General features: G+C 46.2%; 1 protein-coding gene across 1 annotated transcript in view; it reads left to right on the top strand.

Annotated features, from left to right (window-relative positions):
* The window catches only part of abca5 (ATP-binding cassette, sub-family A (ABC1), member 5), a 40633-nt gene that overhangs the window by 9289 nt on the left and 17001 nt on the right, over nt 1-14343 (top strand). Inside the window, exons 10-31 of the mRNA XM_038274414.1 lie at nt 1105-1282; nt 1816-1874; nt 1948-2234; nt 2349-2468; nt 4506-4644; nt 6842-6932; nt 7015-7154; nt 7231-7350; nt 7420-7621; nt 7721-7887; nt 7966-8093; nt 8175-8312; nt 8377-8490; nt 9788-9958; nt 10037-10150; nt 10234-10371; nt 11403-11471; nt 11549-11640; nt 11712-11835; nt 11902-12019; nt 12091-12182; nt 12258-12433. Of these exons, the coding sequence (XP_038130342.1) occupies nt 1105-1282; nt 1816-1874; nt 1948-2234; nt 2349-2468; nt 4506-4644; nt 6842-6932; nt 7015-7154; nt 7231-7350; nt 7420-7621; nt 7721-7887; nt 7966-8093; nt 8175-8312; nt 8377-8490; nt 9788-9958; nt 10037-10150; nt 10234-10371; nt 11403-11471; nt 11549-11640; nt 11712-11835; nt 11902-12019; nt 12091-12182; nt 12258-12433 (2977 nt within the window). The remainder of the gene's footprint in view (nt 1-1104; nt 1283-1815; nt 1875-1947; nt 2235-2348; nt 2469-4505; nt 4645-6841; nt 6933-7014; nt 7155-7230; nt 7351-7419; nt 7622-7720; nt 7888-7965; nt 8094-8174; nt 8313-8376; nt 8491-9787; nt 9959-10036; nt 10151-10233; nt 10372-11402; nt 11472-11548; nt 11641-11711; nt 11836-11901; nt 12020-12090; nt 12183-12257; nt 12434-14343) is intronic.

Here is a 14343-nt window from a genome sequence, read left to right as displayed (position 1 = left end):
CTAATGAAATATTGCTATATGTCATCGTTATGCTACGAAATCCCCCGAAAATTCACCAAATGTTGCCATATTTTTATATGTTGATATATTGACGCGGTATCGATCTATTTTACTAACAAAATCTCACAAGAATTTGCAAAATATCACGAGAGTTTGTAACAGAACGATGAAATTTCACCAGATTTTGAAAGTAAAATAGATCGATACCGCGTTTTTAACAATCTATTTGATATCAGCATATGAAAATATATTTGAGTATATTATTTTTCAAAGTGTCAGAAATGGATAACAAAACTGCTATTTTCAATGACTACTTATTTTCGTCCAGCTTTAACATCGGTATCGATATCGGTTATCGGCTACATGAGTTTTAAAATATCGGCATATCGGCCAAAATCCCAATATCGTGCATCCCTAGTTCTGAGTTTTAATATCTGGGACTAATTTTAGCTTTGAGGAGAGAAACGACAGACATGAATTCATCCCAATAAAACGATTTGATTTAGAGATGAAGATCTGTGTTTTATTTAATTTAACTTAATGTCAGATATGTTCTATTTTATTTACAGGTTTATTGAAATAATCCTAAACTAATTAAGTGATTGATTAAAGGTTAACTGGAGAATAGACTGTAAAATATTCCTCTAGCTGAGAGAGAAACCAGCTTAGAGCAGGAATTATACCAAGATTGTAAAACAAAATGTAAACATTTTCCATTTAATTAAAGTGGAAAAGTTTTAGTTTCACCTGGTTTAATTTAGTAAAAAAATCTTCTTTAATGAATGTTTTTTCTATCTGATTATTGATCAGTTATTCAGAAAATAAAGGATTTGCTAAATAATGGTTAGTTGCAGCCCTGGACCGAAGGAGTTCAGACATTCTGGTCCGTTTCAGGGACTGGTTTCCATCTAAAGTACCAGAATTGATCTAAACTGTCAGGAAAATGCTGAGGTTTGGGTAATAAAGTCTGCAGCATTTTGAAAGGGGAAGAAATATTTAACAATTCAGTTTTTAATCTGCCTGAAGGAGATAATCTACCAGCCGAACACGCTGCCTCTGCTTTTAGGAGCATAAATTCACTGAAATCATGTGTCTGATGTTCAGGTGAGTTTGGGATTAAGAGGTCCGTGCTCTACTTCCTGAAGCCGCGTTATTGGTCCAAACACAGGAAGCGCTACGTGGAAGTGAGCTCCGTGTTCGATGCTGAGGCCAACGGCGCTCCAGTTGGAGATGAGAACGTGGAGCCCGTCTCCCCGGAGTTCAGAGGGAAAGAAGCCATACGGTAATATTCCACTTCTACACGTTAGGAAGGTTTAGAAATCAGGTCCTGCTAGCATCCAGCTAACATCTGCTTCACAACAGCTCAGTCTATGTTATATGGGAGATATACTGGAGTTCATCTGAAAGCAAGATAAAAAACTACATCTGAGGGAAAAGGTTAAAAAAAAGAGACGATCTGTCTGATCTTCTTGGTTCACGCTGTTTTAAAATCTGTGCTGAACCAGAGAAACCAGTAAAACCTGCAGGCAGCGGCGCTCCTGTTCCCACTCTGAGGATTCCTGCTTTATATCAGGGAAATTTTAACTAATGGTTAATGTTCAAATAAACATTTGAGGTAGATTTGTCGCTGCCAGGTTTTTCTTGTGTTTATTGTAAAGTCAGTTTTAAATTTTTATTTTAATTGGCCTTAAAAAGTCTTAAAGTCCTGATTTTAACTGGCCTCATGCTGTGGGAACTCTGGTCTGATGCGTTTTGGCTAATCTTCATCTGAAATCTCTGCTAACAGCTTTTACTGAACCTCTGTTGCTCCGACAGGATCAGCAACATCCGGAAGGTTTACAAAGACAAGGAGAAAAGCATGGAGGCTCTGAGAGGTGAGCCGTGGCGTCTGAAGCTCGCCACGTCTGGCGGTTCGTCTGCTGATGCTCTGCTGCTTTCCTCCCTCAGGCCTGACCTTCGATATCTATGAGGGTCAGATCACAGCCCTGCTGGGACACAGCGGCGCAGGAAAGTCCACTCTGATGAACATCCTGTGCGGTATCTGCCCCCCCACCAGCGGCTCGGCGGCCATATACGGCTCCCCCGTGGCGGACATTGCAGAGGGCTCAGAGATGAAGCAGCTGGTGGGAATCTGCCCTCAGTTCAACATCATCTTTGATGTGCTGACGGTGGAGGAGCACCTCAAGATATTTGCTGCCATCAAAGGGATCCCGCCTGCTGACGTCCCCGCTGAGGTAACCGCCGCCATTTTCTGCTGTTTTTACTCAACTGCTTTTATTTATCCCAAAGTTCAGTGATTCAGGAGCGTTCTGTGACGTTCAGAAAGTCTGAATCTTTGTTCCTGACAGGTCACCAGAGTCCTGAAGGACTTGGACTTGGAGAAAATCATGACGGCTCAGGCGAAGAGTCTGAGCGGGGGCCAGAAGAGGAAGCTCTCAGTGGGCATCGCCATCCTGGGAGATCCTAAGGTACCAAGCTTGTTTTTAGCCGGGCTGTACACTGTGCGATTTATTTAATTTTTTTCAATTGTGGCTCGCAACTTCAACTACGACGAAACTGCAGGGTTTCATACGTACGATGTTTGTTCTCACGCTGTGTGACCCGACGCTCTGATGCGATCTACCTGCTCACACTGTACGACCAGAAACCAGGTGGGACTCAGCTCCGCAGTGAGATGGAGCTACTGGGACTCGTCTATCAGGAAGCCATTAGAGTGAAACGCGCTGCCTTGGATATTTGGGTAATTTAGTGCTGAAAGCCCTAAAAAGAAAAGGAGGCGACGTATTTGGACAAAGACATGGCTGAGCTAACGTGGCTACTACGGTCTGTCAGTTTGACAGGAAGAACTCCATTTCACTCATTGCCCCCCCGCCATGCTGCTGGGTTTACATCTAAGAGGAAGAAGAAGAAGAAGAAGAAGAATCCTTGTTGCCCACTGAGCGATTTGCCCACGATGGTTGGGAGAAAGATTGGTCGTTAGAGGCTGATTGCCCCCCCCCGTTACCCCCCGTAAGATACACCATCAGGATGAAAGTCGGCCCGATTAGAAAATTCTTGCAGGACTGAAAAATCGCTCTTAAAAGGGCAAAAAGTCGCACAGTGTACGCCCGGCTTTATCTTCCTTTATGGCGGGGGTCTGTAACCTGCAGCTCCAGAGCCACATGGGGCTCTTTGGACCCTCCCCAATTAAAATAATAATGGCTCCAATTTACACTATTAGAACTAACTAATGAACTGTGGCTCAGAAGCTTTAGTGGTTTTTATTAAGAATATTTGAATTGAATATGTTGGCATTTTAAACCTTGCCCAGGGACTACAGTTGAAAATTAGCTACTTAGCTAACACTGGCTCATTTACAGAAATGTTTATTAATGTGCACTGTCCCTGTTCAAATGAACACGTAAATAAATAAATAAATTTTCACAACAGAGTGACATGTAACGAAAAAAGAAATGTTTTTAGAGCTATTTTTCTTTTAATCAACTTAGAATTTATGTTTTGTAATTATTTTGAAAGCTAAAAATACAAATAAGCTGTATGTTGTTTTAGATGGCGAGATATCTCGTATCGCAGAAAGGAAACAAAAATATTAGGTAGTTTATTTAACCTCTTAACATCCACCTCATTTTGGCTAATCCTCGCCTATTTTGCATCCCCAACTGAAAAAGCAATTAAATTAGGAACGGTAAGCCCAAATTACATGTGCAATACATTATTTGAAAGCTAACCCCCGCTAGTCTCCTAATAAATAAATTAAATTTGGGTGAGTAGAACACAGACCAACCTGCATCAGATCAAACACGACTGAAAGTTTGTTTTTTTTTATTCTCGGAAATGAAAGGTATTTTTTGAACAGCAGTAATAAAGTAATTCTTGAGAAAAGGCAGGTTTAATTGTATTAAATTTGTTCTACATCATGTCAACCTCAAATGCAGAAAATGTCAGACTTCTAGCTATAACAGTTCCAGAGCTGTTGGCTTTGGAACTTAAGGTTTTAAGAGGTTAATTAAAAATTATTTAAAAAAGTATTTTGTGGCTCTAAGCGACTTTTAATTAACCGATTTTAGGACAAAATGGCTCTTTGGATGTGAAAGGTTTGAACAGGAAGAAACCTCCAGCAGAACCAGGCTCAATGTGAGCGGCCATCTGCTGAGGCCCACTGGGGTTCAAGGAGACAGAAGCAGACATAGAAAAAGCTTAATCTCTACCTAAAAAACACCCATAAACATTAAAAATTCTTGGTTAAAATGGAAATAAACATTCAACAGCCTGTTCTAGAACCTACCATTTGGACCAATAGGAAAATAAACTGCAGTAGCCTCTGTTTTACTCCAAGAGGGCAGCACTAAGGTTAAAGGTATTAATATAGCAGCTGTCAGGCTGGTTTATACAGTTCTTCCTGCAGAGAAGCTGGTTTTAGGGTGAGTTACCCTTTAAATATTCTTTCTTCCAACACTCTTTGCTTTATTTCAGTTATTATTGGATTTCTTGTGTCTCTTTGTCAGATTTTGCTCCTGGATGAACCCACTGCAGGGATGGACCCCTGCTCCAGACACCAGGTGTGGTCGCTGCTGAAGAGCCGGCAGGCCGGCAGAGTCATTGTTCTCACCACGCACTACATGGACGAGGCCGACATCCTGGCTGGTGAGAACTGGACCTGTTAGATGCTGCATGCAGAGATCTGCAAGCTGGAAGATGGAGCATTTCTCTGCTCAGCAGGCTTGTTTGATTAACATAAATGTCACTGAGACAAACATTTATTAAAATGCATGTAAGGAATTGATTGTTGGAAATCTGGCAGAACAAGCAGAGAAAGGAGCGTTTATCCATCCTTTAAATGTTTCCATTAGAGGCTGATATTAGAATCCTGGTTTCAGCCAGATTAAGCTGGACGCCGTCTGGGCCTTTGGAAACTTGAGCTAGAGCTTAAACCCCTGCTTTGGTCTTATATTACATGACCTTCTGAATAAAATAGAGATTTTACACACTGAATATTAAAAAGAGAGCCGTTATAAATGATTGACCCAAAAAGATTTCATTGCTCTGACTGGGGCTGAAAATCAGCATTATATCATTTCTTTCTGTTTTCTAACCCACATTTCCTTCCTGTTTACTTCTGGTCTCCATAGAAACGTAGCTGCTGTAGAAAATATCCAATCAAAACAATAACTTCCCAGTTTGAAAACCAGTCCTGTTTAAATGTAGAGCCCAGTTTACTGGTTTCTAGTAACTAGGTTCTAGTTCCTGCTGGTGTTGAGCTTCCTTTGAGCCAAAGTAGTTCCAGGTGAGCAGAGGAACCCTCCTGGTCGCCTTCATGACCCTGAGGTAGTGATGTTAGTAGAAGAGAGAGAAGTAGAGAGTAGAAGAGAAGGGGTGTTTCCGTGTAGCGCGTATCGAGGCTTGCTTCATTAAGGGGAGGGGCCATAATCGATGATGTCCGAAGCCTCGCCACCCCACTATACCACGCGACCGCTTCAGGAAGTGGTTCAGCTCGCCCGTAAACTCTAACAGGCATTTAAACGGCCTCAGGATTCAGTCAACATGTGGGAGTTTGGAGTAGAGCTGCAGTCAGTTGCATAGATTCTAAGAATAGATTGGCTGTAGAAACAAGCAGTCTAGTTGGTTAAAACATTTGCAGTTAGATCAGTTAAAGGCTAGTAGGTAAGTCGCCCTCGCAGGAGGCTCTGGTTCCCACTCCCCACTCGGGTGGATAATGAGCTGCCAGCGTGTCCTTAAGCAAGACCCTTCACACTCATTCCTACTTTGTAAGTCGCTTTGTATAAAATCGTCGCCTAAATACATAATGAATCAATATAATGATCAGAATCTGCGTCTGGTTTCACTTTTATTATTAGTATTCAGTAGAATTCAGCCTCTTTTCTTCAATACAACTAATAACTCAGAATGGATAAATTCCTCCGGTAAAATCTTTACCAATATAAACATGTTAGACATCGTTGGAAAGCTTAGATTCTCCACATTCTGCACACAGCGAGCACCAATAACACAGATATAGCAGCATGTCAGAATATATAGGCCAGAATTTCCCAAACTGAGGTGGATGTTAAGAGGCTTAAAGGAATAGTACACCCAAAACATGATCAGCCTTCATTTTCTACTCACCCCCATGCTGAACAACACTCTGGAGTACTTTTTTGATATCTCAAATGCATCTGGAGATCTGGGAGGCTTCTTGCTGTCTGCTGACATTCAAATAATGGAGGTCTATGGCGCCCGAGACAGAAAGGTCCATAAAAGTCCACAAAAAACGTGTCAATATTCCTCCATACTGCTCGTCCAATGTATTCCAAGTGTCCTGAGTGGGTAGCGTCCAGAATTTACTCGAAACGAAGTCATTTAGAATGTTTTTAGAGCATAAACAGTAGTGTATAGTATTTCCTGTAACCTTTTAATTAGTTACAAGAATGTGATCATTTGAATAAACTACATAAAAGCATGTTTGCGCGCGCTGACTGTGAAATCACCTGTGGAACGTCTTCCTACAGTCGGCTAACTGCTTGTTGTAGCAGCCAGATGCTCCACAGGTAGAGACTTTTACTGCGCGTCTCCATGGGAGTGGGGAGTACCAACATGGCGGATGATGGCTTCACTTTTTCAGGCAATCAGTGGCACAAACGGTTCAATGAGGCTTCGTCTCACATCCCCACAGAAAACCCAGCTGAAGCGTTTTACTGCCACCTAGGGGCTGGAGGGAGAAAGTTGCAGATGTTGTGATTACATGAATTTTTCAACCCTAATTAAAAGTGAACCATTAAGAAAAGTGAAAGTTTCCAGTAACCAGCCTGAAAGGTCAAAGGTCAAATGTGTGGTTTGATTTCAGATCGTAAAGCTGTGATCTCTCAGGGGCAGCTGAAGTGCGTCGGCTCGTCTCTGTACCTGAAGATCAAGTGTGGCGTTGGATATCACCTCAGGTAGGTGGTGGGGTGGGGGGGTCAGCGTGAGGCCTGAGCAGCGAGCCTCAGTCCGCCCCGTGCCCGTTCTCCTCCTCTGCAGGATGTCCATCGCTGAGGGCTGCGATGCAGAGAAGGTGGCGTCGTTGGTGAAGCAGCACGTTCCCAAAGCGACGCTCTGCAGGCAGCATGACGCTGAGCTCACCTTCACGCTGCCCTTCGAGGGCATGAACACCTTTCCAGGTGCGACTCGATTCTCACCGCGCCGCCTCCGACTCGGCCGGACGCTCGGTTAATGTTTCTGATCTGTTCTCCCCAGGCCTGTTCTCAGAGCTGGACTCTCAGCCGCAGCTGGGGATTAAGAACTACGGCGTTTCCATGACAACGCTGGAAGATGTTTTCCTGCGCCTGGAGTCGGAGGCTGAGGTGGATCAGGCCGGTCAGTGAGCGGCGCCGCAGTTCTGCAGACATGAGCACTTCGTCTGAGTAAAACGGCTTCCTCTTTCAGACTACAGCGTGTTCCACCGGGAGCCGGCGGAGGACGACGGCGACGCGTTGTCTGTGGACGACACCGACCAGCGGCTGCTCACCTTCTCAGACAGCAAGTCGGACATGGTGTCGGGTCACGCTCTGTGGAGGCAGCAGTTCAGCGCCGTGGCCTGGCTGCACATGCTCAACGTGCGGCGGGAGTGGAAGGCCTACCTTTACACGTGAGGAGACGGCGTGCGGAGGGGAGCCGTTAGCTGACGGGAAACGCTCCGGTGACTGGTTCAGGTCAGAGACAGTGACGGCGTTTTCCTGTCTTTCAGCCTGGTTCTCTTCCTGCTCTTCTTCTCTGCGATTCTGGTCGTGTCGCTGGTGAGCGGAAACATCCAGATCCACTCACAGGAGCGGGAGTTTCAGCCCATCTACCTGCTGAAGAAGAACGAGGCGCCTCACAGATACGTCACCAGCCTCCTGGTCAAGAACTCGACCGGTGAGCGACCAGCTGAATGGCTGAAGTTCAAAGATGCCTGAACTGTTGGGTAACGATGCTATTTCCTTTCTCCAACAGACTCTGATATTTCTGACTTCATCCACAACCTGGAATCCCAGGATATCAAGGTGGAGTTGATGAAGCAGACCGACTACATGGCTGCGGCGCCGCACAGCGCCGCCGTGGAGGTCTCCGGGTCCAGTAAGGTGAGTAGCTGTGGTCTGATCTCTGGCAGCTCCATGCAGGACGGTTTCCTCTGACTGAGCTCTGTCTGCTGCGTCTCAAAGGGTTTCAGCTACAGCATCGCTTTCAACAGCACCACCGTTCACTCGCTGCCCATGGCCGCCAACGTCCTGAGCAACGCCCTCCTCAGAGGCCTGAACGGAACCGGCCAGATCCGGACCTGGACCAAACCCTTTGATTATGTGAGTCTCCAGCAGAGTGAGGATCTGAGGCTTTAATACGTGACTGAACGCTTCCTTCCTGCAGCAAATCCCGGACATCACGTCCTACGCTCTGGTCTACATAGAGGCCATCATGCTGGGGATGCTGGCGGCCGGAATGCCGGCGTATTTCGCAATGGATCACACCCGGGATCGTGAGGTAATCCTGCAGTTATGGTGACTTCCTGCTGGTAGAAAGTTTCTGTTCTGCATCCAGGAAGGAAAAGTGGGGCTAATGCTACATTCACACCAAACGCAGCCATTTTACAGTCAAAGTCATTGATTGACACGCATCAAGGTGCATCAAAGGTCCTACAGCAGGAACAGCGCCTCTGGAGCATCAGAGGCGCTTCAGAAGCAGCAGCTGCTGGACGCGCCTCATCATCCAATCAGAGAAGCTGATCTGGGAGCTGGCAGGGAGTCAGACGCAGCACTGCTGATGCAGAGCGCTATGATCACTCCTCTGAAACAGTTTATTAACGCCTAAATTAACTTCAAATGTAGAAACCTGCCGGCAGAATATGTTGGCTTTTATTATCCTGCTGCCTGCAGTTTGATAACCTGACTCCGCCAGATGGATTTGCTCCGCATATCTGGAAACCTTCCGTTGAAGTAATTTTGGGAAGGGGTGAAAATACTGGTTAGCTGATTGGCCTATGTTGGTGATAGACGGGCCAAATAGACCAATCAGATCAACGAAGCATATGACGTACTAACATCCAAGCTACTCTTGCTAAAACCAGCCGGGAGAAGAGCAAAAACATCTTTTCCTCTGAGAAAAGCCTCCAGAGCAGTGTTTTGCTCTTCCTTCAGTGAAGAAATACTCTGTAATTCCCATAAAACTTGCTCGATAGCCACGCTAACGCTAGTTTCATCGGCTGAAGCCGCCATGTTCTTTAGACTGAACTGTGGCGCTTCTCGTTGCGTCACACCTCAACCCGCCTCAAAGCCAACGCTGATTGGACGTTCGTTTGGTGAACGGCTCCAAATTTTCTTTAACGGAGAGTCTCCAGACTGATCTGCGAGTGAAACCTTGGGGGTCTGAGCGGCTCCCACAGAGAAATAATCTTTGAAGGCAGGATGGTAATCTGGATGAACTGACTGCACAGACCATGTTTTCAGGAGGACTTTCTCACTTCAACATAGATTCTAACTACTTTCTACCCGTTGATCACAGCTAATATAGCAAAGCTGCTCTCTGGCATCGAACACAGGAGCAGCAGAAACATCTGGACTCACTTTACTGGACGGCTGACCTTAGTGAGGATCAGAGATGAAGCAGCAGAAGCTTCATTGATGCTGAAAGTGCGTTTGGTGTGAACGTAGCGTAACCCAGCAGAGGTTGAAGTTCTGCTGTTTTTCAGTGACTCAGCGCTGCCCTCTGCTGGTTCCTCCAGAAGCTCTGAAATGTTTAAGCCTTTCTGTTTCTGCACAGCCTTCATTTGTCCTCCCCTCAGATAAAGTGCCGCTCAACGCTGCGGATCTCCGGCCTGCTGCCCTCGGCCTACTGGTGCGGCCAGGCGGCCGTGGACGTCCCCTTCTACTACCTCATCCTGTCCTCCATGAACCTCATCCTCTTCTCCTTCCACTCTGCAAACCTGCCCACAACCAGCAACCTCACAGCCGCGGTCAGTGCCGCCGGGATCAGTACCATCTGACCCTGCTCCCCATGCAGGAGGAGTGATTAACCCCTCCCTCTCTCTCAGGTCCTCTGCACCATTGGCTTCGGCCCGGCCATGATCCTCTTCACCTACGTGGTTTCCTTCGGGTTCGCACGAGTTCAGAGCAACAGAGACTTCTTCTCGTTCATCTCCATGATGGTGAGGCTAGAAGAACAGGAATGTTGGCTCCTCCTCCCTGCTGCTGTGTGTAGCTTTGTGTTAGCGGATGGTTTCTGCCTCAGGTGTGCGTGGTGTCGGCCTCCATCGTCCAGCTGTTCTTTCTGGTGGAACTCCCTGAAATGGCCAGATCGCTGCACAACGTCCTGTGCCTGTTGATCCCCCTCTACCCTCTGATGGGCTGCCTCAGCTGCATCACCAAGGTGGGAGCGGAAAACATGGCCGCCGTCTTTGCTTAAAACATTACAAATCAGCTGTCTGAGGGGCGGGGTCAGAGTAGAGACGTTGATTAATCATTTCATTTCAATTCAGTGTATTTCTATAGCTCCAATTCCCATCATGTCGTCTCAGGTCACTTTATAGATCCAGATCATCCAGTCAGATTGATTCAAAGTTTTCTATCTAAGGAAAACCAGCTGATTGCATCGACTCATTGACTCTTCAGCAATCCCTCACACTAAGCATGCTTGTAGTGACAGTGGAGAGGAAAAACTCCCTTTGAACAGGAAGAAACCTCCAGCAGAACCAGGCTCAGTGTGAGCGGCCATCTGCTGAGGCCCACTGGGGTTCAAGGAGACAGAAGCAGACATAGAAAAAGAAGCATAGATACAAAAGGCAACTGTCAACCAGCTCCACAGGCGGCCCCGTCCAGGAAACACACAGCCAGGCAGACGAGCTCCGAGCCAGCTCCCATGTCAGAGGATGAAGAGAGCACATCCAGTTAGTCACCGTCAGAGAAACAGGACTACACTGGAAAACAGGCCAAGCTCCAACATCTAGAAACAAAGGTGTTGATGGCAGCAGCACAGCTGATATTTCTCTCCAGGATGGAGTCACAGCCAAACAGGAACAGACCAGATGAAGCTACTATGAGAAAAAGCAGAGAGAGCAGAACGTTAGAGATTGAACTAACAGATTCTGCAGAGTGGGAGAATAGAGATAGAATGAAGCAGAATGATGAAAAAGGGGTCCCTATGTCCTCCAGCAGTCTAAGCCTATAGCAGCAGAACTATAGAGATAGCTCAGGATAACCTGAGCCACTCTAACTAGAAGCTTTATTTCCTTTGACAAATCTGATGGAAACCTGTTTTAATCTGAGCAGAGATGATTGGAATGATCAGGAATATCACCGTTTTACTAAAGATCTCATTTGCTGGGGCCTTAATTAACGCGTGGATGCAAAAAAAATCCCATATAGCAGGTTTGCTTCATTGCTGGACTTTTCCTTTTCCAGGCAACGTTCCTTCCCATTCTGTATGAGGAGAACTTCCTGTGGAAAAGTCTGCTGATTTCCGTTGTGGCTGTAAGTCTTTCCTTCTCTGGTCTCTGAGGTGTGAACAGGTAGAGACGCCTTTCAGCACTGCCTCTGTTTGTTCTCAGCCCTACCTGCAGTGCATCGTCCTGCTGTTCCTGTTGCGCTGGCTGGAGGTCCGGTACGGAGGGCGGGCGATGAAGAGCGACCAGCTGTGCAGGTGGTCATCACATTCCCCGCTCCGTCGCTTTAAGCGTCAGAACGCTGATGTTCACTCCTGAACTTTGACAGGATCTCATCGCGGCCGAAGCCCAAACCGGAGTGCAGCTCAGAGGAAGGGCTCAACGAGGATGAGGACGTTTGCATGGAGAAGGCCAGAGTGAAGGAGGCGCTAACCTGTCAGGCCTGCGAGGAGGTGAGGTCCTTCAAAATAAGAGCTGACAGGTTGAAAATGAAGGAGTGAATAATTCCCGTCTTCCAGAAACCGATGGTGGTCGTTAGTAACCTGAGAAAGGAGTTCCAGTGCCAGAAAGAAGGCTTCTCTCTCACCAAGAAGACTAAAGTGGCCACTAAGAACGTATCCTTCTGTGTTGGCAAAGGTACGCTCATGAGAAAACACCTTTCGCTGTGGGCTGCGTTCAAACCAGCAACCTGCTGCTGTTCTCCTCAGGGGAAGTTCTGGGACTGCTGGGCCCCAACGGAGCAGGGAAGACCACGGTCATGCACATGCTGTCAGGCGACACGGACCCCACGGCCGGCCGGGTGCGCTGAGACTCCGCCTGGACGTTAGAAAAGGCCTGAAGCAGCTGAAAGCTAACGTCTTCTCTCTGGGTCCAGATCCTGATGGGAGACTACAGCGCCGACTTCAGTCCGCTGGACGATCCTCTGGACCATGTGGGCTACTGTCCCCAGGTCAACCCTCTTTGGCCCCGGATCACCCTGCAGGAACACCTGGAGATCTACGCCGCCATTAAAGGGCTGAAGGGCCACGAGGTCCCGGGCATCATCAAACGGTCAGTCATCAGCTCCGCCACCGCCGCTCAGACCGAAGCATCACACTCAGATCCTTAAAAAGCTTTAAATCTTCAATAGAAAGTCTTAACTGGTATTAAAATGTCTGAAATCCGTCTTTCTAAGGTCTTTAAATTGTTTCATAAATAGGATTTTAATTTTGTAATCCATATCCAACATTAAAATATTTAATTTAACAAACAGCTCGCTGTAACCGGGGTCTTTAATTAACAATCAGCAAATGTTTTACCTGGCGAGTTAACGCCAGAGCGCCGTTCGCCATGAGGCGAGCAACTGTTTGAACCACAGCTGCGCTTCAGTCGTGTCCGTTCTTCTTTTAATTTAGTAAGTCTCCCATCTGTCTCTTCCGCAACATTGAACAAATTTCCCGCTCCCCGCTCAGCAGGATGTTCGCTCATTCGCTCCGCCGCTCAGAGTTTCTCCAGGACGCTTCGCTCAAAATCCGTTCCGCGCTCACTTTCATTTTCCTGCCGCTGCGGCGAAATCGCTCCACACTCACTCTGACGTTCAGCAGAAGGCGTTTTCTGACCTTTTTCCTTCCTGTTATTCTGCCGGGGCGCTGCGACACTCGGCGTTTGATTTACTGATGTGACCGAAACACGTGGATCGTCTTATTTAACTGGCATTAAAAAAGGTCACTTCTCATCTCATTGCAAATGAGATAATAGTTATAAAGCATGTATGTGATTCATTTTATAAAACAAGCTCTTACCAACAACCTTCACTTTATTTAAATCCACTCATTGTTCAGTATAGTTCATGTTTTTATGATATTTTATCCCACAATATGTAATCCTCGCCTTGGCGTCTTTTATCTCCAGCTGAAGTAGATCTATAGATCTATAGAGCATCTCTAATGGATCAGATTTCTGCATTGGCTGTAAACGCATCCACTTCCATCTGCGACTGCGCAGTCATTTCCTCCTCTTCCTCACATTCAGCGCTGCTGGTACCGGCGGTCAAACATGTCCAAGAAATCACACTTAAATCAAATAAAATGTTATTTTAAAAATGTTATAATCCAACATTTTAATTGACGTTGTGAGCGAACTGGAGCGAAATCCTCGCCCCACTGCTCCCTGCATTCTCTGGTCCCTTCGTCTCTCACACGTCGATAGGTACAGAGAGCCCGCCCCCAACACCCTGTCATTCAACAGCAACTTTATATAGTTTAAAGTTGGAGCATCCAGACCTTCTATAAGGAGGAGGAGCGAGGATATACAGCCCCCAGGAAAAACAGAACCTTAATGGAGACGGCTGTAGAAGAGAATGGCTTATTTATGACAATGATGCTAAGCTAATGTTAGCGTGCAGCAGATATGCAAAGCTGAACTAACACGTTTAATTTTTCGCCGGCTGTCAGTCTATAAAACTGGAGATCATCCGTGGAAAAAACGCAGTAAACGCTGCATTCGCTGGATGCTCATATCTAAAGCTACGTTCACACCGTACGCAGCAGGAGCAGCTAGAACGCGCAAACACTGCTTCATTTTGATGCTTCTACCAGTTTAGTTCTGACGCACGGCTGAAGCATCTCTGCTGCTCTGGCTGCGCGGTGGTAAAGTGGGTCTGATGCGCGGTGGGCGGAGCTACTCTATCCTTTCTCTGCCTGGAACAATGGCGGCTATATTAGCTGTGATCAGCGGGTAGAAAGTAGTTAGAATCTAGATGAAGATATTGTTTAGCACTGCCGACGCCACTGCAAGGCTACACTCATGAAATATTGTGCTGTTTTTTTTTAGTTGTTGTCTTTGTGTTCAGTCTAACAGATAAAAATATGTTGCTCTTTTTAATAAAATTTAATGAATTACTAAATTAACTAACTTTATTTAATGAATCTACATTAACCTTTAAATGTTTGACTGGTTAAGCTTCTGTCACACCGAGCTGA

Source organism: Cyprinodon tularosa, unplaced genomic scaffold (assembly GCF_016077235.1).
Source record: "Cyprinodon tularosa strain WSP-4 unplaced genomic scaffold, ASM1607723v1 ctg913, whole genome shotgun sequence".
Taxonomy (NCBI): Eukaryota; Metazoa; Chordata; class Actinopteri; order Cyprinodontiformes; family Cyprinodontidae; genus Cyprinodon; species Cyprinodon tularosa.
Note: the sequence above shows the minus strand (reverse complement) of the source record. Positions and strands in the feature narration are given on the sequence as shown.